Source organism: Pararge aegeria, chromosome 21 (assembly GCF_905163445.1).
Source record: "Pararge aegeria chromosome 21, ilParAegt1.1, whole genome shotgun sequence".
Classification (NCBI taxonomy): Eukaryota; Metazoa; Arthropoda; class Insecta; order Lepidoptera; family Nymphalidae; genus Pararge; species Pararge aegeria.
This window is the reverse complement of record NC_053200.1, coordinates 12253623-12281213: the sequence shown is the minus strand read 5'-3', so window position 1 is coordinate 12281213 and position 27591 is coordinate 12253623. Positions and strand designations below refer to the sequence as shown.

General features: G+C 37.8%; 2 protein-coding genes across 3 annotated transcripts in view; one reads left to right on the top strand and one right to left on the bottom strand.

Moving 5' to 3' along the window:
- LOC120633054 (muskelin) overlaps positions 1-27591 on the top strand; it is a 36420-nt gene that overhangs the window by 923 nt on the left and 7906 nt on the right. Inside the window, exons 3-9 of the mRNA XM_039903137.1 lie at positions 894-1095; positions 2939-3131; positions 4256-4440; positions 5700-5811; positions 23336-23562; positions 24346-24509; positions 26634-26772. Of these exons, the coding sequence (XP_039759071.1) occupies positions 894-1095; positions 2939-3131; positions 4256-4440; positions 5700-5811; positions 23336-23562; positions 24346-24509; positions 26634-26772 (1222 nt within the window). The remainder of the gene's footprint in view (positions 1-893; positions 1096-2938; positions 3132-4255; positions 4441-5699; positions 5812-23335; positions 23563-24345; positions 24510-26633; positions 26773-27591) is intronic.
- Positions 8111-21176, bottom strand: LOC120633057 (BAG family molecular chaperone regulator 2-like). Of its 2 annotated transcripts, none has more exons than XM_039903141.1 (4): positions 21073-21176; positions 12312-12457; positions 10678-10790; positions 8111-8510 (listed from the first exon to the last, which is right to left on the bottom strand). In XM_039903141.1, exons 1-4 carry the CDS (start codon positions 21078-21080, stop codon positions 8286-8288), a joined length of 492 nt encoding a protein of 163 aa, XP_039759075.1. In that variant the 5' UTR covers positions 21081-21176; the 3' UTR covers positions 8111-8285. The 2 variants fall into 2 exon arrangements, with proteins under 2 accessions (XP_039759075.1, XP_039759076.1); XM_039903142.1 differs by having other exon boundaries at positions 12312-12454; positions 21073-21115.

The window sequence follows — 27591 nt, the reverse complement described above, 5'->3', positions numbered from 1 at the left end:
GGAACAGATTAATTTTATTTTTTGTACCCAAAAGATGGTAAAGTAAATTTTTTTTTCAAAGCAGCAGTTGTTTCTCGAACAGTTCATATTCAAGTCACTCCTCTGTCAAAGTCCTTATAAACCTGTTGGTTTACTCACCGTTTTGATCGGTACATAGGTTGTGAGTGTTATAATCAAATTGTTCACAATACATTGCATATTCAAAATTACAAAACCTGTTAACCAAATTTTCCAGGTAACAAATATCATATTTGTAATTTTACTGTAGGAATTAAGTGTAAGCCGTAACTTCTTTCTTCACATAGTGTTTGTTAACTTGTCACCTTTATATTTTTTTGTGGTAAACTCAGACAGAAAACATCGATTGAGTTTCTGGGAGCTTGTGGGAAAAAGCAGCCCAGGACTGCAGATTGTAGACCTCCTGACAAAAAACCTATGCCTATGAGCATTAGACTTCAATCAATTGATGTGGTGATGATGATATTTCGAGCGAGTGGATGTGGTCTTATAACATTTGGGAACTTTTGTATAAAAGAATCCTTGATCCATGATAAGATAATGAGATATTAGATGATACACATCTTAGCCTTCCATTATTAAGATGTGTGTTATTGATAATATAAGTAGAACTGCTTAAAAACCAATCAATCCTAAATAGTATTATTATGGGTTTGATTCCCACTACTGGAAAATGTTTGTGTGATGACCATGAATGTTTTTCTGTGTCTGGGTGTTTACATGTATACTCTAAATATTTATGTATATTATTTATAAAAATATTTATCAGTCATCTTAGTACCCATAACACGAGATACGCTTTCTTTGGGGCTAGATGGCGAAGTGTGCTTTGTCGTAGTATATTTATTTATTTACAATATATTATGTATTTACAGCGGCCTCAAAATGGATTACATAGCAGAAACATTTAAACTAAGGCATAGGACATTGGACGGACTTTATTTGCCAGTTAAATATATAAAGATAGTACCACTACAATCATGGGGCCCGGCATATAATTACACCATATGGTATGTAGAGTTGAGAGGAAAAAATCATGAGGATCTAATAAATACAGCAGTGGATACAATTAGTCTGGTAAGAATCTCATAGTAATCTCGTAGGTCATACTATAAACTTGTTTGTTGAGGTAGACTACGCTTTGCTGTATCTAAACACTCTTTAATTATGTCATGGCCTGAAGTTTTGAAACTATAAATGTTTTGGTGTTTAAGCTATGCGGGTAAAGCCGCGTTCAATGACTAGCTATATTTACATACTATAGCTGTGGGAGTAAACTGAAATAACAAACCAATTTATCCTTTATGAATTGAATGTTCAATAAAATAAGAGTACCTACTTACAATTGAATGATCACTCTTGACTCAATGATAGGGCCTTTTATCCATTCATGTTACGTTACGTTTTTTTTTGGGGCGAGCACAAAAGATCCTGGAGGGTCGAAGTGCATCCGCTGAAGCGGGCCTCATTACAAGATAGATACGTTACGTTTACGTATTTTCCGTCTTATTTAAATAAAACATTCTTATGCGCCATGAACAATAGCGATTTTATTTCTTGTCTCCATGCACACATACAAACTCTATAAACTATGTATCTATGTACTTTGGAGGAACATAGACTTGCCCTCCATGGAGTCAAAAAAACCATAGCGATGTATTTTGGATCGCCTTTAATAATGGCCTGTCAAAACTTCGTGCATGCCACATATACGAACCAATTTGAAAAATCAATTATTACCGTTTACTTGCACCATACGCAAGCGCCCTTTTACTAAGAGTCCGCTTAAGCTTATTCTCTTAAGTTGCAAAGAAACTAGACGTTGCCAACGATTTCCTCCCAGTTAGACATAGGTTATTTTTGGAAAGTCTACGTTTTCCAAAAGTCAAGGTTGTCTCTAGGATGCAAGCTAATGCTTTGATGGATTTCGTCATGACTGGTTTTCATGCTAAGCCAAAGTTTATATTTTGAAATTCCGCGGTAAATTTTAACCGTGCTGAAGAAAAGAAGCCATACTCCAAAGTTTGGTCCGAACAAACGTACATACTTCCGCATTTATAGTTTTTATGACCATGAGTATGCAGTAAATTTCTTTGTATACTCATTGATAATATCGTCGCGTAAGCAAATTCGGGACGACGTACCCACAGGCGCCCTACTCATTATGTTTTATTTAGAACACACTAGCGTACCCAGCCCGCTTCGCCGGGCTAGATTTTGCTTTATTTTGTTAAACCATAAACTTACATCATTAAATTTTTAATTTAAGTCTCATATTAAATCATTTATTTCTCTCCGTATTTATTCTCTTCTATTCTCTTCTCGAGCGGGTGAAGATCATTATCTACACTCATGTACACCCAACAATAGAATATCATCATAGTAAATAAAAGCTGTATTTGACAGTTTGACAGTTCAAAAATAGGAGTGCTCCGATCGTCACCAAACTTTACAGGATTACTCGACAGGTCAATGCGGAGATTCCCTGAAAGTTTCATTGAAATCGGTTCAGCCGTTTCGGAGCCTAAACGGAACATACCCACACACTTTCTCTTTTATATATATAGATATTATTGTAAAAGTGAAACTGAGATAGCCTAATGATTACCTAAGTCTCCGGCTTCCCTGTCACGGGGACCGAGTTTGATCCCCGGCACGGACCTCTAACTTATTATCACTTAATTTAACATCAAAGGAAAACATTGTAAGGAAATTTATATGCCTAAACCTATATATCCATAATGTTCTCAAACGCGTGCAAAGATTAAAAGTCCGCACTTCGCCAGCGTGGTGGCCTACGCCCAAACACCAGCTCGCTCTGAGAGGAGACCATTGTCCTACATTGGGCTGATAATAGGGTTGATAATAAAATAAATATGGATGACCTCAAACAAACCAATACAAGCTATTTGTATTTCAGCGCAAAGAAGAAGAAGCAGTGAGGATATTGTTGAAACATTTGCGACGACGTCGATACAAGGACGCGTTCGAGGCTCTGTCGCGAGAAAGCGGTGTTCAGTTAGAAGGTGCAGTGCAGGCTAGGCTGTGGAATGCTCTGGTAGAAAACGGGGACTATAAGCTCGCTGAACAGATATTTGATGAAGCAGCTAATGGTAATTTAATATTTTTTTCAAAATTCAAATTCAAAGTTCATTTATTTCGAGCCTTAAGCCATAAGCACTTTTGAAATGTCGAGTCTGTCTGCTTGTAGTGACTACCACCGGTTCGGAAGAGAGATTCTATCGAATCAACCATTTACATATTACATTTTAACATTCTATCTTGTGAGAGATGAAAGCGGAGCCGGTTTCTTCCAAGCAATCTTGTTATGAAGTAATTCATCAATTGTATAGTAGCCTGTTGACTGAATTAAATGTGTTTTAACATATTCTTAAATTATGCAAAATCACCTTGAGCATCATATTATGAAAGCGTATACTCAAACCCACAAATAACTTCCCTACATTTCGCAGACAATATGCATATGACACTAATTAATGACCATTTCTTGCAAGTCGATTGTTTATTGTATTTCAATCCGTCAGTCATAAATAAAGAACATAATAAATGTGTCTAAAGCAGTTTTCGCTTCATTGAATGAAGAAATAGAATCCTAACTAATATTATATATGCTAAAGTGTGGTTGTCAGTCCTTACATTACGCCCAAACTAACTAACCAATCAACTTGAATTAAAAATAAATATTATTATTATTATTATTATTGATTTTAAAATGAGTTACTTAAAAAGACAGAATTTGTAATTCTAACACATATTTTTTTTTTTATGAATGTAGTTAAAATTAATAGCTTGTGTGTCTTATGAATAAGACAGAGATTATCATAGGCTACTTTTTTAGCTCAGGTTCCAACGGCTCCCACGAGATTTGTATAAAACCATTACAAACCCGAAAGGCCGAAAATCATATGATGAGATGTAGTGGCGTGCATAGAGGGTATGCACAGGGTATGTAGATATAAGATGAATTAAATCTCCAGTACGAGTCATAAAAAACTTTAAGATAGGCTTTGTAAGAGTTATATTAAGACTACGCTTAAGTATTTTATAACTCCTACTGGAGATTTAATTCATTTTATATCAGCTGCATACCCTGTGCATACCCTGATGTCGCCAATGTGACGCCTGATGTGTGTGCACGCCACAGATGAGATGTCGCCAACCGCGGGAGACAATTGAATAAAAAAGGATTGTGAAAACAACGTAAAACTCATTACAGAAGGTGAACTGGACTGGTACATGTCATGGCAGCCATACACGCCGGAGTGGCGGCAACTGTGTGGCTGCTCAGCCGAGGTGGAAGAGAAACTTTGTTGCGATGAAGCCACGCCCATCCCCCCCAGTCGGAGGTCACATCCCGCAGACCTATCTTGTGCAGATAGAGATCCGAGACTTGAACTACCGGTGAGCCTATTGCTTTAGCGTAGTTTTAGCTGATGATCTACTGAAGCGTTTTCACAGCGTCCAGTGGCTGGGACCGAGCTCAAAACCCGCTAGGAGTTAAGCCTCATATCATGACAACATCCGGCAGGGTGATAACGTATCTCGCGACAGGCGTAAAACTTGCAATCACTGCTGTCAAACGTCACTTTTGTTATTGGATAGAAGCAGGCGTTACTTTGCGGAAATCCTTGCTTAATTTTAAATAATTTAAAAAAACAATCGCGGATTATAGCAAATTAAGCTTAATTTTGATAATATGTCACTATTGTTTATTTATTGTATGGAAAAGTGATTGCAAGATTTACGCCTTTCGCAAGCCTGTCGCGAGATACGTACCCCTGCGGGTACGTGCCACCTCCTGTGAGAACACATACATAAGTCTAGATCAACATTTGGACTGAGTTTGGGTTTTTGATACAGCGTTAAGTCCGAATGCCCTCATCACTGGATAAGACCCAAGTCCGGATAGCGTCAGAAATCACAATCAGTGTGTGTGTATAAAATATCACTAATAAAAATATATCACTATTATAATGCGGTGACAGTCTAGTTGAGGTAGTGATCCACCAATCCGCACTGGGCCGGCGTGGTGGACTACGACTATGTGATGATGATGATGATGATGAAAGTCTTGTGGTTAGGAATTTGGCTTAACTTTCGGGGGGCACCTCTAACTTTTCTAAGTTAAGTTAAATGCGTTTTAAGCAATTAAAATATAATTTCATTCAACGTTTCAACGTTGAAGGAACATCGTAAGGAAACCTGCATGCCTCAATAATGTTCTCAAAAGCATCTGGAGTCCACCAATCCGCACTGGACTAGAAAAACTATATTGCAACACAACACAAAAGGAAAAATACAAGGAAAACAGTAATAGTTCTTAGTGGTAGGGTGCAAAGACGGCCTTATCACTAAAAGTGGCAATATTTAAAGGAAACCTGAGCGTACGAAGCCGATAAGAAAGTGGAAAGTGGATGGTGCATAAAAAATGTTCCAAAAAAAGAAATTAAACTTACATGAACATACATATTACATCTATATATTAACTACAAAAATACCGATATAAATTTATATATACTATAATAGTTATAAACACACACATACAGCTTAAAACCCTTCTCATTGTGGAAGGGGACCCGTGCTCTGTTGTGGGCCAGTAATGTGTTGATATGTTATTGTTTACGCGTTTGGAGTTAGTAACAAGGGTGTTTCTGGATCAGGAAGTGGGTGCGAACGGCGCGGAGGTTGACCCGTGCTACGCGTCTTGTGGCAGCTGCGCAGGCCGACCGGGCCCGCGTGGCGGACACCAACTTGTCGTCGATCCCTCCTCAGGTATGAATAGTTTCCACTTCTTGCTCGCATCCCACAATCTGGTGCCATTTATTATTTATTTATTGCTTTATTTTTCTTATTCTCCACGACACAGGGAATCCTAGTGTGGAAATCACAGACTTTATCTGTATTCTTTGGATTACTTTTTATGTGTTTGTTTTAAATAAATAAATAAAAAAAAAATCAATTAGTACGGTTAACAGATTAAATTATACGGATTAAAACGAGAACAAAAAAAAAAGAAAATACAAAAATAAAAACAGAAACAAAAACATAATTATTACAGTTCAATCAACTTTACAATAGTTTTACCTACTAATAATTATACTATCTTCTCTAAATATCTAAAATTGCCATGTCTCTGGCGATCTCCACGTTCCCCAACTATATGGCGCTACAAGATCCTACATCGCACTACCGAAGCTTTAGCAAACGGGGCGCATATGTATAACTTCCAAATTTAAATTTTTAATGTCCGTTCGTAAAAATCACTCAATATTTGCTCGTTGTGTAATTTTCCTGTATAAATGAGGAAGTAGTAGTTCAGTGAATGCATAATCTGGTTTTTTTACACTAATTACACAGTTATTTTCTTATGTCAAAATGTATATATGTAAATATTATTAAACAAAATAATCTGTGAAGTTTTGATCAAAATATTTGTAATAGCTATGTGCAAGTTCAAATTAAAAAATGTTTTATTGGTGTAGACCTTATTACAGGCACTTATGAAGCGTTTATACATTTAACTTGTTACAGTAATGTTAGTGATGGTGATAACTTAAAACTAAAGCTGGGTTCCAAACGCGCCCTGGTCTAAGAAGAGCCTACAACAAACTTAGCGAGTTTTTTTTTGTTATCACCATCTCACAGTCTCGTTTATGTTGAGTGTATAATATGTAAATTAAATAAATAAATAAAATTATGAACGGTTGGGCCTCGGGCCCTGAGTTTAAACTCGGAGGTCGGAGAAAGATTTTATTATTATTGCGGTCGAGCTCATCACCATAGTTCATAGTGGTTATAGTTCCATTTGTTTGGAATGTTTTCTAACCGCCATCTCTCGGGTAAAACCGCAAGTCGCAAAAGTTGGTAGAGCCTGCGCTTATGGAATAGATTCATTAAAGGCGGTCGATGGCTGTCTCTTTCGCACTATGCGTGAGAATGGGTTGAGCAATATATTTTTTTGTTGGATTTCCTTGAAATGCATATTATTCGCTTATTTGCTCACTAGTCTGATTTTTAGGAATAGGGCATTGGCACGTTTGGCTTAACATATACAAAGTCCCGACTTTGTAGGACGTGTCCTTAAAATGCACTTCGAAGTGTTGCGTTGTTTATACGTGATGGTTTTCCACTCAACATCACGTGGGACCATCTGCTTGGTATATTAATTCTATTACTAATATAATAGATATAATTGTTTACAAGAAAAGTTTTATTCAATTTGTTTTTGAGGTTTATTCATTTCATTTTTGATTAAACGTTGACATAGTTATAATATGATGGTTTTTTACTATATTTGCATAGTAATACTCGGGGAATCGTTGTACCTACGTTGTTTGTCCTTCCTTCCTTCCTTCACACCCTCACTATTTAGCATAAAGTTAGTTAAAAAGAGGGTAGAGAGTTGAAGAGAGTCGTACAAACCTCGATAAACGCGGAGGAAGAGCGCGGGCAACATCTAGTCCTTACTAATAACATATTAATGCCAAATATACTATACTAACTAGTACAAACAAACAAACAAACAAATACTAATAGTATTTGTTTGTTTGTCTTTACTTTACGTCCTAACTAAGTAGCAGATCAACTAGATTTTTGGCATAGAGTTAGTGGAAAAGAGGGAGTGTAACATAGTCTACTTTTTATCTTGGGAAAACCGGGGGTACAGCTAGTAGGTACAGGAAATGAAATGAAAATCTATTGTTTACACACTTTATTGTTCACCTAATAGCATGAAATGATAAACAATAGCACAATATACAACGTGTAAAAGAACATCGAAATAATACTTCAGAGGCTTTAGAGGTACATTATTTATTGTCCCTGAGATTTTTCTGTAAAACCAAAACGCTAATAGATTTTGAGTAAACCATTGCCATTGTTTTTACTGAAAGAAATCAAATACAGCCCTAAAATCACAAGCAAAAGTAAAATGAAGTGACTCTTATCTCTTTATTAGGTACGCGTCGCGTAGCGTAGGTACTATGCACGTGTCGGTCCTTTATCTTCAATAGGGTTGTAAACACACAAAGAATGTTTTAAATTAGTTTGTATGGAAAAATAAATGTGCTGAATGATTTAATATTTTTACACGGTGATTTCTTATGAAATTTACTTATGCCCCCTTCAACATTAATTCGTAATCCGTTACACGCTGTATAACACACAGATACATTAATTTATATAGCTCGTGTTAAACTGCAGGGTAATACAGTTAACAAAAATAAGCACGTAAATGAGTCCGACGATTAGTAAAGTTTACGAAGTATGTCGTCGATGCCTTGAAGGCGTTTCTTGATGCGTTTCTGATCATCCAGCGTACATCCCAGGACGACCGTCTCGAAGTTTCCATCGATGCCGGTACCGCTGTTAGGTTGGGAAGTGCACGCGTTCATATAACCCTGCCAGCGTAAGCGTGCCATCCCGGCGTTGTTGTGGACCGACGCCATCAGTTGGTCCACTAACACGTTCGCCTTGAATGATAAATAAATAAAAGGAAAATGAAAATGTTTATTAACAAAAACAACATTTAACAGATTCAATGTATCCGATGGTACCCACAATAGGTATTCCTATTTTATATATTTTAATGTATCTGGGTAAGTTCATAAATATAAGTCTACGTCATGTTTATGTACGTTTATTATAACCTATAAATATTGTCTCAACGTAGAGTTAAGAAATCGTGTACACGACTAATATTGAGGCATCATAAACCACTCCACTTTACTAGTATTTCTAGAACAGGCGGGTCCCCATAAATGGGGAAAACGGGAAATTTTCCCCATTCTACCCATTTATGGTAAATGTTTGTATGTTTCCTCGTTGGTAACCGATTCCTTTGGGCGCTATTTTGACCCACTTTAAACGGTCAGATTTTATTCAAATTTTGCACACCTTTCAAAGACCGATGATAATTCAATAATTCGATTAAAATAGCCGATTATCCTGATAAGATTCGCCAGGATTCAGCGACTTCTTTCCGGATCCTTTGCATATGAGTAAGAGAGATAGAGCTAGTGCGCGAACTACGCATGCGTGCATTTCGAGAGACCCTCTGATCGGACACTGAGCTAAGCAGAACCCGCGTAGGGACTCTTATGTTAGTTACGTCTTGACGGCCGACTGACCCAGTGGGCAGCGACCCTGCTTTCTGAGTCCTAGGCCGTGGGTTCGATTCCCACAACTGGAAAATGTTTGTGTAATGAACATGATTGTTTTTCAGTGTCTGGGTGTTTATCTTTATATTATAAGTAGTTATGTGTATTATATTCATAAAAATATTCATCAGTCATCTTAGTACTCATAACACAAGCTACGCTTACTATGGGGCTAGATGGCGATGTGTGTATTGTCGTAGTATATTTATTTATTTAATATAGAAACACAAATACATGGAATGAGCGGGTACTTACCTAACACATTAATAATTTGGAAAATAATTACAGTTACTTAGAGCTCAGTTAAAAGGGTGGGGTGCTTTTAAGATAAATTATCGAAATGATAACACTTCTTCTCATATCTGTCAATGGAATATTGACCCAATCACCCCTCGGTTTTTTTTATAACAAATTTTTTTTTCTTATTTACACTATTATTAATTTATATTTATTAGAAATTTAACACTATTCTTAATTCAAAATTATTAAAATAAATTTTCTATTTTTTAGTTTTTTTAAACTCTTATTTTTGTTGTCCTTACCTTTAGTGGTTGACTGAAAGAGATCACTACCAGTGATAAGGCCGACTTAACGCCCTATATTAGTCCTTAAGTTTTGTTTCCTGTACGTTGATGTAATATAATTTGGTGAAATAATGAGTTTTATTATTACTATTATGTATATTCGGGCCTAACTATGTCATATATACCACGTGGAAATGAAAACCGAAAATCCGATAACAGGCTTTAGGGTACATTACGACACGTGCATACTACGCGACTCATCCCTATCCCTATCCCTTCCCTACTAATATTATAAATGTCAATGTAAGTTTCTTTGTTACGCTTTCACGCAAAAACTACTTAACCGATCCTCATGAAACTGTACACGTATTCTTGGAAGTGTTAGAAGTAATATAGGATACTTTTTATCCCGACATTAAGCTCGGTTCCTTTGGGAGAGGGGATGATAGTGCTTTGCTATTTTACACCATAACTCCGACAAATTATAACCGATTTAAATTTTTGTACTATAGAGGTTAGAATATGTGTTTAATTTTGCCCAAACTGTGGTTGTAGATAGAGAACAGAACTCCTCAGCGGACAGCAGCAAACCCCTCATTTAAGGCTTAGCGATACTGAATACTTTAATTTTTTTTAGAACTGCAACTAAACTTAATGCCACATCAAAAAACGAAGCAAACGCAGACGAAGTCGCGGGCAACAGCTAGTACCTATTAAAGTAACGGCATTCACTCGATTTTAATTTTGCATGTGATATTAGGGCTATTTCAGTGAAAACTATGGCAGTGGTTTATTAAAAAAACTATAAGGCTTTCGGTTTAACAGGCAAGTCTCAGAGACGTTAAATAATTCACCTCTAAAGCATGTGAAGTAATATTTCGGTTTTCATTTACGCGATGGATTTGCGTGGTTTTTTGAAATCACCTATTCAATTAATCTATCAACAAAGGATCAACCTGATTGTAGGCATCTTCTTGCTTCGCGTTACGTTCAGTTCGCACCTCCACCTGCACGGTCGTAGCTCGCGCCAGGAGACGGTGCGCGTACCGGAGTAAATCGTCCTTATCACCTGGCAATAAGGTGCAATTTCAATTGTCATTCAATGATAACAAGGATTCGTATGATAATGAATAGTATGGTTCTTGTCACATCATGGTAAGGCGCATTTTTGATTGGATTTTCTTATCGAGTTTTTCAAAGGATGAGATGATATTTTGGTTATAAATGATCTCAATCAAGCAGTTCATTTACATACAATAGGCAGTAGATTATACAAAGTAGTTTTTTTATCGTCGTTCATCGACAGCTCTTTTAATCTATCCGGTCTACAGTAAATCTAAGCAATAATCAACATATAAAAAACGTTTAATAGAATTAATATTTTTCAGAAAATTACGAAATGGTCGCGGTTCCATACCTGTATCGCATTATCTCTTTAACCATTCGTACAAATTATACGTAGTATCTACAAGAGAAAAGTCTTTTGTTTTAAATACTTAAGACAATAAGTATACCTATTTTGGTAAGAATTCATAATTTTTTATACAATGACCAAAAAACATGACCTGAAGATTTCACATATTTTTTTCATATAAAAAACTACTTTTTGCTACTTAAATATAAAAGTTAAACATATGCTGTCTGTGACTTTTTTGAAGACATTATCAAGTTTTACAACTTTTCTATAGAACTCAATCATATATATCTGATCTTTAAGGCAGCGTTCGTAAAAAACTACTTCTTTCGACCGTTTGTTCTTCGACTTACTTTGCAAATCCGACTACCACGAAAAGTTTTTTTCAGTTTTCAGGTTAATAGCCTATGGCAATTACAAATAATGGGGCTTTATATTGAAATTTTCAAAATCGGTTCAGCAGATAGATCTAGAGACTACCCCTACAATCTCACAAACTTTACCTCTTTATAACATTAGTATAGGTATAGAAAGAAAAGGACGAATGGAATATCATAGAGGAGTAACGGAAAACATCGTGAGGAAACCTGCATGCTTGGGCCAGCGTGGTGGACTAAGGCCTAAACCCTTCTCATTGTGAGAGGAGACCCGTGCTCTGTAGTGGGCTGGTAATGGGTTGATATGATGATGATGATGAGGATAGGTATAGAAACATAGATAAAAAAATTGGTTGTCTGTAAAGTCGGCTTACTGACGATAGTTGAACGTGACAACGTCGTAAGAAAATACTGATGGAATGGTTGCATTTTTCAAAAGAAAATTTTAATTTTATTTGTTTGATAGATATTATCGTTGTTATAAACAATTGACACCACATTCACTTTTCACTGCACTTCATCCTTGCCGAAAACATGTAAATGTATTATTGTATAGAAGCTGTCCACGCGGACGCATCGCTCACTCAAGTAGGAGAGAGACAGATGTCGAACGCGGAGGCCGACTGTGCCTCTTTGTCGCTCGTTCCGCGCTTTCGTTTGCACTTCAAGCTTTCAGAGCGAGGTAACGCCGCATACGTCATGTTTTTTCGTGCGTGCAGCCGGCTCCATCGAATTATAAGACGTTGTCACGTCAAAAAAAGCATAAAATAAATTAAAAAGTTTTTGAAAAAGTAGTTACATTCAGATACTTCGGCGGGCAGTTCAGAATGCTTCACACTATCCAGGGTGGATAGCAAAGACCTTCGCTCTCCTTCAATGCGTAGAGCATCTTGCCTGAGACGCTCCACTCGTAACTCAGTCTGATCCAGCAAAGATGTCAACCTGCTTTATAACCAAAGAATATAATTGATTTTATTGGGAGTGTTAAAAAGGATTCTGCCTATTAAAGTCCCATCAAAATCGGATTAGCTATTTCAGAGAGCGGAAACAAACAAAAACAACCGCCAAGTTTCTAAAAGTAAAATTTAGTAAAATCACATCGGCGACATCTGAAGTCGATTAATTTAAGTAATAAAAAAGAGATGGCGAAGTGTGCTGCATGCGGAAAGTTTATATCACCGCTAGGAGCCGCTAGTTGTAGCGTGTGCCCCTCATTGTATCACAAGGCATGTATAGGCGTTCCAGAGGTGGCGTTGATTGCAACGGGTTGGATGTGCCCAGAGTGCAAAATAAAAATGCCGAAAGGTGGCAATACTGCGACACCTGTGAAGAACGCCTGCAGCGAATATCTCCTGGATTCCTCGGACTCTCAAGACTCTGCACACGTGAAGTCGGGTTACAAGACTGGGACGGCAAGTGTGGATAGTGATGCTGATTGTAATGAGATGTTATTAAACGCAACGCAGCCAATAGGACTTGGTTTGGAAATTCGTCTCTTTCGTGACGAGCTAAGAGAAGTGAGGAGGGAGCTGAAGGAGTTTCGTATGGAATTCTCTGATATGCGGACCGCAATCAAAGGGTGCAACCAGCGCATTGATGAATTCGAGAAAAGATTGGAGTTACTTGAAAAGGGCACACAAAGCCAACAAACGGGACCGAGCACTTCAGCAGAGCTACGTGTGCTAGAGGAAACCATAGCCCAGTTGCAAGAGGACCACAATGAACGTGATCAAGAGCTTCTGCTAACGGACATCGAAATTACCAATCTACCTGAGGTCAAAGGAGAGAATCCTATCCACACGGTCACAGTACTTGCTACAAAACTTGGAGTAGACCTAGAAAGCAAACAAATTATATATGCTGAGAGAGTTGGTAGACCTAATGATAGCAATGCTCTATCAAGTATAGGTAGAGGAAGGCGCATGGTGGTGCGGTTGGCTCAGCGTAGCCTGCGGGATGAGCTTCTCAATAGCGCACGGGTGCGGCGCGGAGCCACAACAGCTGATATGGGAATGAATATTCCACCTAGACGTTTTTATGTCAATGAACGGCTTACTAAGATAAACAGACATCTCTTCTACCTCGCAAGGGAAGCAGCAAGAGAGGCAAAGTGGAAATATACTTGGACCAAACGCGGGCGTGTGTATACACGGCAAGGCGAAGGACAACCGGCGCATTGTATTAAAGTAGAGGCGGACATCGCCCGTGTTTTTAATGATGGCAAAGTTGGCTGCAAATGAATATTCACGTATCTCGTCACACGGAGCTCTATTAGTAAGGTTTATCTTTAGTTATGATTCTGATGTATTTTCACACTTTGCGAATTCTTGGTGTCAGGAAAAAGGGAACGGAGACATATCTGTGGTATTTTCTATAACGGTAATAATTGATATAATGGGTACAAAATTCATCATCAGAGAGGTCATTTGGATTTTATGTATTAGTGTGTTGTATTATTATGAACAAGTCTCATTCGGTACTCGATATGGGCATCTGTTGAACCAAAAATTAATTAAAGCAATGACATGGACAGCTCACGTTGGAATGGTGTTCCACTACCTGATTCGAAGAAATAATACTATGTATGTGATATACATCTTTATGTCGAAAGCTCAGAGTCAAGCTGAATTTATGCTTATAGTTACGCAAAAATCTGTCCGGAGCAACACCCCAAATAGGCTTAGATTTGTGAGTAGATTGTATAAAAATTGTATTTGTTTACTTTATTGTATGTTTTTGCCGCATATGACATATAAATGCCACGTTAATACTAAGAGCCATGATTCAAAATTAATTTTAATCCTATTTTTCAGAATTTATACTCAAGGATTATATGATACTTAAATCTATGTACCTTAAAGTAGGACTGTTTAACGCAGGCTCACTTTGTACACGTCACGAGGAGTTTCTGGTGGCAATGAGTGAGATAGAGGTTGATATCATTGCTATTAATGAAACTTGGCTTAAGGAAGGTGAGGAAGGCCTTGCTCCTGTAGTACCCGGCTACCGCTTTCTTCATACGCCACGGCCGGCAAACATAAAGGGGGGGCGCGGGGGAGGAGTAGGATTTTATCTTAAAAAGGGGATGAGGTCTACTATAGCGGCGCATCCTATTTCTTCAGTAGAGCAAATGTGGCTGGATTTCAAAGTCGGTGGTAAAAAAATAATTGTAGGTACAGCATATAGGCCCCCATTGCAAGATGTTAATTTGTTTATCGACTCTATGACCCAATCTATTACCTCTTTTTCAAATTACGACAACATAGTGCTTCTGGGAGATTTCAACATAAATCTTCTCAATCAACATGATAAGAAAACTAGAGTTTTTAACGATTTTATAAACTACATTAGTCTTAGTCAAATAGTCACAGAACCGACGCATTTCACTGATCACAGTGAAACACTGATAGACTTAATTTGCACAGATGCCGCGACCCGTGATGTTCATGTTAATCACGTTGTAGAGTTAGGGAATCACGCTATTATTACTATAACACTAAATCTGAAGAAGGAAAAAGTATCCCCCCGCTGGGTTAGTACCCGATTATTAAGAGATATCAATCCCAAAGATTTCAATGTAGATTTAGATAAGATTCCTTGGAATGAGATTAATTGTTTAGAAAATGTAGAAGACATGGTTTTAACTTTTAATAGTTATATTCTCACTTTATTTGACATCCACGCACCAGTTAAAAATATGCAGGTAAAGGAACAGTCATGTCCCTGGATAACAAATACTATTAAAAGAATGATAAGGTTACGGAACCAGAGCAAAGATCGGTATAAAATAACAAAAAATAAGGCCCATAAGGAATATTATAAAAACATTAAGAGGCTTGTAACGGAGGCAATGGAAGCTGATAAAAGTGCTTACTATGAATCTCATATAAATCAATGCATCAACAAACCTACGATTTTATGGAAAAATCTGAAAAAAAATATAGGGCTAAACATTAAGCGAGAGTATGAAATACCAGCAACTCTGAGGGATCCGGACAAGGTAAACAAACACTTTCTGGACATACCACATAGCGACGCACCATCACTGTCTCGGCCAACCTATTATGAATCCCATAGGTTAGCATCAGACACTTTTAAAATTAACACAACAACGGAAGCGGAGGTTAGCAAAGTTATAAAAGGGTTAAAATCAAACGCTCAAGGAATGGATGAAATCACATTACAAATGTTATATTGGACACTCCCACAGAGTTTAAGCACGGTAACAGCTATTATAAATAAATCTATTACAACTTCTGTGTTTCCGAAGGTTTGGAAAACTGCAATAGTGAAACCGCTTCCCAAAATCAGTACCCCGACCAGTCTGAAGGACCTTAGGCCGATCAGCATACTACCGTGTATATCCAAAGTATTGGAAAAGATTGTATGCATACAAATGACAGCATTTGTAGAGAAGCAAAAGATCCTGCCAGTCCACCAGTCTGGATTTCGGAAATACCACAGTACAGCCACAGCTATGATGGATGTAATCGATAATATTTTGACTGCGCAGGACCAAGGCATGGGAAGCATCCTGGTAATGCTTGATTTTTCTCGTGCGTTTGATTCAATTGACACCACGTTGTTACTGTCAAAATTGTCTTACTATGGGTTTAGTGTCACAGCTACAAAGTGGTTCAGCAGCTTTCTTAGTGAGCGGGCTCAATTTGTACAGATAAGCAAAAGTAATGGATCTCAATTGATTTCATCAACGTGTCCAGTTCTTCGAGGTGTACCTCAAGGATCTGCACTAAGCCCATTGCTTTTTGCAATTTACACCGCAGACATAGCGCATTGTTTTTTCCACTGCAAATATCATCTATACGCTGATGATGTACAATTATACCTATCCTTCAAGCCACAAAATGCTGCAGCTGCCGAAGTGAAAATAAATGAGGACTTGCAGAGAATACATAATTGGTCCAAAACAAATTCACTTCTATTGAATCCTCTTTAATCAAAGTGTATGATACTAGGAACGGCCAAAATGACTAAAACTATTGCAAGTTTTAATCCAATAGTTAGGATAGACAACAAGAGTATTGAAAGGGTTTCAGAGGCTAAGAGTTTAGGGGTGATGTTTGACTCTAATTTGCGTTTTGAGTCACATATCTCTAATGTAGCTAAAAACTGCTTTTACCGATTAAAAATACTATATAGGATCAGGTATTATTTAAGAATTGACGTTAGAATACGGCTATGTGATTCTCTTATCTTGTCAAGACTGAACTACGCAGATACCGCATATGGCCCGTGTCTGCTAGAAAGAACCAAAAAGCTAGTTCAGAGAGTCCAAAATGCGTGCGCTCGTTTTTGTTTTGCTATTGCTCCTCGCTCACATATTAGTCCACACCTTAACAAAGCAAATATTCTCAACATGTCATCTCGACGGGACTTGCACTTGGCTAGTTTGTTATTTGGTGTAATATCGACTGGGAAACCACAATACCTTTTTATGAAGGTGAAATGGGCTAGGGAGCATAGTAAATATGGTCCAAGAGGCTCAGCTTGTCAAATTGCGGTGCCGAGACATAGGACTGCCGCTTTCCGTGGCAGTTTTAGGCTTGCTTCTTCCAAGATATGGAACATAATCCCCCCACCGGTACAAAACCTGACTTCAGTATTTTCCTTTAAGTCCAAACTTAAAAAGATATTGCTGGATAAGCAAAAAGGAGACGACAAGAGGAATTGGGAAGTCTGATGTCTTGGAGCAAGCCTTAGTAACGCTTTGCATAGTGACAAATAAGTTAACCAAATTATTTAGTAGACACAGAATGCATACACTTTCCACCAAAATAGCAGGTCTTGGCCGGTCCGGGATGTCGAGAGAGGTCGCCTGAAAATCAGCGCTGTAGCAGTGATCATAAAACCACTGCTACAGCATAACGCTGAGGCGATACTCTGTTTGGGAGGAACAACACCACAGATATGTCACTGCCGCCAGGGAACTATATTTGTTTGTTTATTTTGTAACCTAATTTTAAGATCCTTGCTTTTATTTTTAAAAAGTTTAATTTGTTAATGATAACTTTATTTTTTTATTTTTTATTTGTAAAACTCGTACCTTATATGTTAATTGCTATGTGTTGTTTTTATCCCAAATAAAAGATTTTATTTATTTATTTATTTATTTATTTAAAAAAGTGTCCCAGTATTCTCATTCTGAGACGAGACCCGCAGTGGATCGGAGATGGGCTACTAACGATGATGTATTTATTATATTGATCCACAATACTCGTATAATACTTCATCGTTACGTTGACGGACGAGTGGCGCAGTGGGCAGCGACCCTGCTTTCTGAGTCCAAGGTCGTGGGTTCGATTCCCACAACTGGAAAATGTTTGTGTGACGAACAGGAATATTTTTCAGTGTCTGGGTGTTTATCTGTATATTATAAGTATTTATGTGTATTATATTTGTAGCGGTCTCCACATTACATAAATAGATGGCGCTACAAAAATCCTGCATCGCGCTAGCGAAGTGTTCATGAAGAATAGTTCACGAAAGAATATACAACTTCCAAAAATGAATGTTCGGACCTCGGTCCCCGAGCACGATCACCCGCTCGGACGCAGATCTTCCTATTGTTACGGTCGAGCGTATCACCTAATAGCTCCCGTAAAAAAATATTCATCGGCTATTTTAGTACCCATAGGCCATAACACAAGCTACGCTTACTTTGGGGCTAGATGGCGATGTGTGTATTGTCGTAGTATATATATATATATATTTTTTAAATATAAAAATGAGCAGCGCAAATCTCGAGAGCAGCTGAACTGATTTCACTAATTCTTTTTTTGAATATTCCTTGAGGGTACATTTGAGGGTACATTGCCGAGGATCTGTTTGGTGTGGATTATACGGATTGAAGAAATTATAAATTACACCATACAGATTATCCTGCTGTTCGCGGAGTATAGCAAATTAAGCTTAATTTTCATAATTTATTATGGATTTCCGCAAAGTAACGCCCGCTTTTATCCAATATTCCTTGATACTTCAAGGACGTAGATGGTTCTTACGGATAGAAATTAAAAAAAAATGCCTGAAAAATCTTAAACCAACACTTTTCTATATGCCCATACAAACGATTCGTAATATTACTTAAAGGTCAATTAGAACTTTAATAGCATATCATAAAGTTTAAATGTTAGTGAAGAGGTTCCGGAAGAGCAAAAAGTTTCGACGACGGGTAAAGAAAAATAATATAATTTGTAAAATATTAAACTGGAGCCGGTAGGTGGCGCTGAAATTAGGTTCTAGGTTTATTAAAACACATTAAAACCAGTAGTAACCGATTTGGTGCAGACGAAGTTGCGCGGTTCAGCTACTGTATTAAACATACAATGTAACTAAATGTAAACTAAACTTACAAAATTTGTACCTAAATATTCGATACGAAGCCATAAAATCAAGGGTTTTCCTCTATTTTACAGGAAACCATTTTAGGTATCATAACTAATATACCCCTTTTGGTTTATTAGTTATGATATCATTTTATAATTTTTTATTAGTGTTTTTACCTACACTTGGAGGAATTATCAATTTTTATAAATTTAAAATGTCCTACCATCGATGCCGAAATTAGAATATGCCTTTTACATCAGTCTTATAGCGACTGTAGCGTCATTTAGTAGGAAACGTCGCAGTTTCGATCTACGTTTTCATAGGTCCATATTACGAGTACAATGAATCGCGTTTGAAACAAGAGATGACACATTGCTTTTTTTATAATTTTATAATTTTGTCGCAGTCTGAGTCGCAGGTTCAGTAAGAACATTATTGAGAACTCCCAGCCATGCAGGTTTTCTCACGATGTTTTCCTTCGCCGTTGCTTTTATTTAATTGCTTAAAACGCACATAACTCCGAAATTATAGAGATGCGTGCCGGAGATCGAACTCGGTGTCCCCGACAGGTAAGCTAAAGGCTATCCACTCGGCTATCCCGAATAAGATCACTACTGTCTTCAAAAAACCATCCCGAATATCAGTATGACCAAAGACACATAAAAAATAATCCAAACGTGCTGCTTTGCTATATTATCTTTTAAACAATTACTTAATCCTATGATCTTTTAAGTTAGTTATTTTATTTCCCATCAAGTTAGCCCTGGACTGACATCTCACCTGGTTGTAAGTGATGATGCAGTCTTAGATGGTAACGGGCTAGCCTGTTTGGGTTATGGCAGATTGAACCCATACCCCTAATTGGTTACTACTGGTTTTTGTTTTTAAGTTGGTAACTACTCACGGCCGAAACCACCAAACTAGACCAGAGAATATTCAGAATGTTCATGTTCTCAAATTGCCCCTGCTAAGGATAGAACCGGAGGCCTCCCACTTATAAACGAAAGCTCACTACGCCAGGGTGATCGAAAAATCACAAGCAAAATGTTTCCATTCTGCGACATATATACGTATATATGCCGCAGAAAGTCCTAGGACGATTGTTCGGTACTTGAAAGACAATTTTTGGCCAGGCACATGAATATAGGTCTATTAGGTTCGGGAAAAAGTCTTTTCGCATAATAGTATGATTAAATTTGTAATAAAATCTCCTTGGCTGTACTATTTGTATCTGGCTGGTTATGGTATCATTAAAAGATGTTAAATTAGGACATAGTGTGATTTTTATTTGTTTTTCGTACTGTGAAGATGAGTGAATCTAATGAAGAAATTCGATAGTCCTGACCTTCACCTGTTTCGGTCTCTTCAGAATTCTTTAGGCAGTGTCAGGTTAACATCACGAGAGGACTGCCAAAACTACTTGTCACGGTTCAAAAGATCAGAAGCCCCAAAATTTCTATAGCAATGGGATTATGTCCCTACCTACAAGATGGCAAAAAGTTATCGAACAAAATGGTACCTACATAGTCTAGTTAGATGTCAATAAACTATATTAAAAAATGTTTTGAATTTTCTTAAAAAGCGCGAAGAAACTTTTTCCCCAACCTAATATATCATTCTATCGTAACCTTATGTTTCGGTAAAAAAGATAAAAAATGTTTTCGTTTCTTAGTTTCCAATTTGCATTTGATTTTAGTAGTAGTACCTAGTGCTTTTTGTGACAGAGCTCGTTCAGGGAAGTTTTACAGTCTTTAATACTTCTGGCACATCGTTGCTGTGTTCCGGTATGAAGGGCGTGGTTACCAGTGTTATTATAGGCACATGAGCCTTAACACATACGATTTGATTGAATTCCAATTTCAAATTTCGAAATTCATTTATTTCAAGTAGGCCTAATATAGGCACTTTTGAAACGTCAAGTATGTCTGTTTGTAGTGACTCTACCACCGGTTCGGAAGGAAGATTCTACCGAGAAGCAGCCGGCAAGAAACTCAGCAGTTGCTCTTGTCCAACATAATTTTACTTACCTCATGCTGAGTCCGTAAATAATTACCCTTTAAGGAAAAAAATCGTCACTTACTCCTATTATTAACATTGGACTGGTTGTCCCTATACGGGCGTTAAGATTAAAATACAAAAACACCAAAAAAAATCAACAGAAAAATTTAGGGTTTCAATATTTTTTTCTAACAATTTGTTATTTTAACACTCACTTTATCATTATCACGATGTAACAGATATTTCAGTCAATAGTTTTTTTTTTAAAACAACACTGTGTTAATAATATAAATATAAATATTATAATATAAATGTAAATATAATGTCAGTCACCAACGAACTCGTGTAACGTAGCAAAGAGAATATAAAATACTTCGTGCTACTAAGTTTCTCTTTGAATTTGTCGACGATAAACATACAATAACTTCCTTAATAAGACTAATAGATTTAAGGCTCTTATCCACCAAAGCTGCGTGGGTCGCGTTCGAATTCAGTAATCACCAGGCGAATATTATCTCGCCTGAGCGAATGACCGGAACTGTTATCTGCGTGAACTGTGAGATTGTAATGGCAATGGACAAAATTGTACATAAGAACGTACGAAATTTCCACATGAAGGCCAACTTGAATAGGTATAGATATTTCAGATATTGAGCGAGTTTGTGTTTACAATTGACATAGGTGGTACTCCATCTGCTATAGGGTATTACTTATGCACCGAATTAAGATCACGATATCGTGGACCAATTATTCCAACCAATCCAATGGTGGACCAATTGACGGCCAACTGGAGCAGTGTTCAGCAGCCCTGCTTTCTGAACCCAAGGCCGTAGGTTCGATTCCCACACCTGCAAAATGTTTGTGTGATGAACATAAATGTTTTTCAGTGTCTGGGTGTTTATCTGAAAATATTCATCAGTCATCTTAGTACCCATAACACAAGCTACGCTTACTTTGGGGCTAGATGGTGATGTGTGTATTGTCGTAGTATATTTATTTATTATTTATACATAGTGATTAATGATTTAAAAGCATGAAAATGCGAATTTTTCCAAGTAGATACTAGTAAGGTGCTTGAATTTAAATTCTTGATATGAACCAGTTCTTTCATCTGCTAACTTGACATTTATGTAAATACTTTATTGAATCAGGATAACTTGGGAAGAAAATAATAATAAATATTTTATTGCACGATAATACACATAACTTATACATAAACACAGGCACACACACACACACTGATGGGCGGTTACCGTTGTAGCGTACATGTTTAGTGGAAAGCCGGCCTTAGTGCCACCCAGTGACCGTAGTAGTAGTTACTTCCCTAAATAGACGAAGTTTATGTCGCCAACTAGACGCCACACTGCCAAAAAGTACTTGCGTATGTAGTGTAACAGTATGTGTGTGTGAGAGAACGTGATATGTGACTGTTTGACATAAATACACCAAGGAATATTGTGTTGAACAGGGCGTTGTTTCGTTGACGTAATTTTTATCGACATCGGCATCGGCGGTACGACTGAATGCTGGTTTTTGACGACCTTCCTCGCGCAAAGACCCATAGGTCTTGTTAGTGTGAGACAGGTGAGATTGCAGTCGTGGGCTAACTTTTAGTAGCAATAATTGTTTGTCTGTAAAGTCGGCTTACTGACGATAGTTGAACGTGACAACGTCGTAAGAAAATACTGATGGAATTGTTGCATTTTTTAAAAGAAAATTTTATTTTTATTTGTTTAATAGATATTATCGTTGCTATAAACAATTGACACCACATTCACTTTTCACTGCACTTCATCCTTGCCGAAAACATGTAAATGTATTATTGTATACAAGCTGTCCACGCGGACGCATCGCTCACTCAAGTAGGAGAGAGACAGATGTCGAACGCGGAGGCCGACTGTGCCTCTTTGTCGCTCGTTCCGCGCTTTCGCTTGCACTTCAAGCCTTGAATGGAACGCCTCAGAGCGAGGTAACGCCGCATACGTCATGTTTTTTCGTGCGTGCAGCCGGCTCCATCGAATTATAAGACGTTGTCACGTCAAAAAAAATATCTTTTCTTTACGGGACGAAAATAAACGTAAACGTAACATGTCGTGGTATTATATAAATTAGAAAATTAAACAAAAACCCGGACTTCAATATCCTTTAATTTAATAGCAACATTATCCTACTGGTTAAAGCACTTCCATTTGATACCCATATTGAGCCATCCACCATCGTGGCCACTACGGGAATACAGAGGTGTGAGACGTCAAGTTGGATGTCACGGGTAGAATCTTTCGTGTTCTCTTTGTTCAGACAGACTGGCTCAGATTTGTTACGCATTTTTTCCCTATCGCCTTGGTCAGACAGTGACTCCGTAAACTCATCTGGTGGAAATTGATAAACCATGGTTTGTCCTAACCCCTTTGTCCTCCGTTTGTCTAAGGTGGATTCATAGAACCAGTACCCCTAATCCAACAATGTATGTTAACACAGGCACACTTTACCTCTTCGGCGGCTGGAATGGCTCGGAAGACTTGGACGATCTGTGGAGTTTCAACACTACAACAGAGAGATGGACGTTGCTGTGTCGACACAGTGGCATGGTCAACGGTCCCTCGCCACGGTCTTGCCACAAAATGGTGTTCGATCCGGTACACGAGAAGTTGTATTTGCTGGGAAGATATTTGGACAACGCGCAACGGGTTCCCAGCAATATGTATGTAAGTGTCCTTATACTTCTACTTGTTCTTAGTCGTGCACTCTTTGCAGAGTGGTCGTGGCTGCTGAGATGAATTGCTTGGTCCTATGCATAATTGGATTGCACGGCTTCCCGCGCGAGTAGATTGATACTCCTTCCAGTAGCGTAGTTTCCATGGGGTGCCTGGTTGCGTGCTAGTCCATGGCCGGTAACCAATTTCCCAACCTGAGTCCCGGGAAACTCAGGGCGCCGGTCGCTACGCGGGTTGCATGGCAAAATCTTTCTGTTAACAACTTGTAAATTCATCTTTGCAACTTTCATGGGACAATAGTCGCAGTGGTTTCCCGTTGCCTTCTGCGCCAGTTATTTCAGGGTTTACTGGACCCTAGGCTAAAAAATCTAATTCAAGATAAACTCAACTTCAATTAATAGAATTTCATAATTTAATTAGTATTGTTTAACCGACCTCCTTCAAAAATGAGGAGCATGTAACAATTAAATTTTTTTTATATGTGACATTTATAGACGGATTTGTATCTCGTCATCGTTTTTGTTTTCTAAATTGGTTTCATTTCTATGCAGAAGATTAAGAAATCATCGTAGTCTGTTTTTTTTTTTGGTTAAAAAATTAACTTGTTGCCTCAATACATTGAGGGATTTATGCAAAAGGAAAATAATAAAAAATATTAGAAATTGTGCATAGAAACTTCCACTTCGGATTTATTGAAATGGTTTTAAACTTATAGTTCTTAATAAGTTTAGACGGTTACTAAATATAATCCATCACTAGCGTGTGTTGTTCTAGAGCGACCTATACATGTACGACGTCGCCACGGGCGAGTGGTCGCTAGTCTGCGGCGACACTGCGGCGGTGGGCGGCCCGCGGCTGGTCTTCGACCACCAGATGTGCCTCGACCCGGATACCCAAACCATCTACGTGTTCGGTGGAAGAGTTCTACCCGCTAATACGTGAGCGTCGTACCTCAAACTAAATTTTTTTAATACAATTGCAAAAATAATGCTAACGGTCATTCATGTAGTTCAATCAATGACCGTTGTCTAAAAGAGTAGATCACCGTATTATGTCAACCAATGGACGTCCACTGCTGGACATAGGTCCTTTGTAGGGAGTTCCAAAAACACGGTCTTACGCCGCTCGAGTCCAGTGGCTCCCGGCCAATCCCTTTTTGTCATCCAACGCATACCAACGCTGCGTTTACCGGTGCGAGGTTGCCATTCCAACACCTTGGGACCCCAACGTCTATCGGCTCTCCGAGCTATGTGCCCCACTGCCAATTCTGTTTCGCGACTCTTTGAGCTGTGCCGGTATCACTTTTCAATACAATAAATAAACAAAAGTGACGTTTGACAGCAGTAATTGCAAGATTTACGCCCGTCGCAAGCCTGTCGTGAGATACGTCCCCCTGCTGCAGGGTGATTACGTATTCTAGGATATGTTCTTCTATGGATCTCCTCATTTCTGATTGGTTCACGTAGTGATATTCCAAGCATAGCTCTCTCCATCGCCCGCTGAGTGACCCTTCTTTTGAGTATTGGATAGAAGCAGGCGTTACTTTGGAGAAATCCATAATATATTATGAAAATTAAGCTTAATTTGCTATACTCCACGAACAGCAGGAGAATCTGTACGGTGTAATTTATAATTTCTTCAATCCGTATACTCCACACCAAACAGATCGTCTACGCACATTTCGCTCCGGAACCGGAGCATCCTCGGGAGATGTTGACTTTACAATGAATTATTGTTTCTTCTTCTTTTGAGGCCCATAGGGAGCACGTTTCAGAGCCATAGGTCATTGGTCACTGGTAACACGTACTGTTCGAAGACTTGTCTTCAGATCATCTGATTGAGTATAATCTCTCATAATGCGCTATTAACTACCAGTCTCTCTTAATGCTCTTTTAACTGTCTCGCATAATAACGGACATTCAGCTAACTGACTATTTTGGGGAATTTGTAATAGAAGATAATCTTCTATATAGTCAATTTTGCACTTTTAATCTTAAAATAGATGCACTTTTTAATATCATATTATTATATGAATTCAAATGGACGGCTTGGACCAACTTAAAATTAAAAAACGGAATATTGAAAAGCAGTAGTACAAAGTATATAAATACCGAATCATATAATTTTTCTTATCGATACCGAGAACTGAACGCCCATCTTACTTGCCAAACTTGAACTCAGCGTTATCACTAACCTCTTAAATACCTCCACGCTCTTACGTATACGAAATAAGGTATTAAATGAATGACTTGTATTGTATAAATATACCTTATCTGTTGCCGATTAAGAAAAACTGTTTTAATTCGTTCCAAAACTCTGTCACGGTTAAGGAATAACCAAGCCGGCGCAACGGTTGTCAATAAAGGAATATACTACGACAATACACACATCGCCAACTAGCCCCAAAATAAGCGTAGCTTGTGTTACGGGTACTAAGATGACTGACGAATATTTTTATGATTAATACACATAAATACTTATAATATACATATAAACAGCCAGGCACTGAAAAACGTTCATGTTCGTCGCACAAAATTTTCCAGTTGTGGGAATCGAACCCACGGCCTTGGACTCAGAAAGCAGGGTCGCTTGATCGAATCGATCGATTGTTGATCGGCAATCAACTTGGGATTACTTGAGAGAACGGAGAGTAACATAGGCTACATTTTATCCCAGGAAAACAAACCGAAATAAACGCGGACTTCCTTAGAACGCGGGTAACAGCTACTGAAAATACATGCATATTCTTCTATATATATAAAAAAATACATAATATACGAATTATGAAAAAAATATGAAATTTTAGCATGATATATAATCCGCATCAAGGATTGTTTTTATCTATTTTATGCATCAGTCACATAACTGCGACCGCGAATCTACAGTTTTTTTTTAACGATCGATGTACCAGTGACCGCGCCATCTGCCGAAAGCGAGAAAACACTCGCCGTCACATATGTAATGTATTCTTTGTTTTGTTTCTCATTTCTCAACCATTTCATAAAAATGTGCCACAGCGAAGCGTGGCAGGGTACAACTAGTTATTTATAGTTTTGTTTCAGTGAAGAGCTCGCCAGTCTCCAGTATTCAGGCCTTTACGCGTATTACATAGCGCGGAACACGTGGCAACTACTATTGTCGGACAAACATGACCTGCCGGCGCCCCAGGCACGTGTCTCACACTCTATGCTGTTCCACCCGGTATGTACCACTGTGATGGGTTATGAATCAAAGAAATATTAAATTATAGTCATGGATGAATAGAAATGGATTTTCAATTATGCTTTATTTTTGTATTTTTGACAAAAAAGGGAAAAAATAAGCCCGACTTTCACCTGACCTATTAGTAAAATAGCTATTGTAGCACTTTTTCATGGCCGCGTAATCTCTTGCATACTTAATTTAATGAAAATCGTTGTAGCCGTATCCGAGATTCAGATTAAGTATATGTATAAGTACATATATACATGAATTGCTCGTTTAAAAGTACTAGATGGTAAATTGTACACCAAATCATGAGAAAATATTTAGACAATAAGAGTAATAATAAACTTTATATAGGCCAAAAATAGTTTATACGCAGAGTTTTAAATAAATTAAATAAAAACATAGTATGTTACTTCTATCAATAAACAAAACTTCTTAAAGCATAAGATTTAGTTGCTGGTGCTTAAATCAGGTTTCACTGTTTTACAGGTACCAGCGGCTTTTACATTAAAAATTAATACCTTCTCACTTATTAATAACGTTAGTAACTACAAACATATAGGAATTAACAAAATGTTTTTAAGACCAGGTTTCAGTTACGCCAACTCCTGTACTAGTTAAAACTCTATCAAAGTGAGTTGTCATTCTTCGTTTCCAAGTACCTATTATAAAATCTTTACGTTTTATTACTTATTATGAAATAGGTAAACTATATGTACAAGCAGTTTTATGATAATATAATTGCGGGTAGGTGGCAAAATTTTTATGACAAACGTTTAACAGTACACCCGCCACTTTTACTATTGCTGGTAA

What these genes read in the sequence shown, in the direction of transcription:
- LOC120633057 (XM_039903141.1), bottom strand. An exon ending in GCCCGCCGAAGTATCTGAAT is followed by an intron (nt 10,791 to 12,311) that starts GTAACTACTTTT and finishes CCTTATTGCCAG; the next exon opens with GTGATAAGGACGATTTACTC. An exon ending in AAGAAGATGCCTACAATCAG is followed by an intron (nt 8,511 to 10,677) that starts GTTGATCCTTTG and finishes TTATCATTCAAG; the next exon opens with GCGAACGTGTTAGTGGACCA.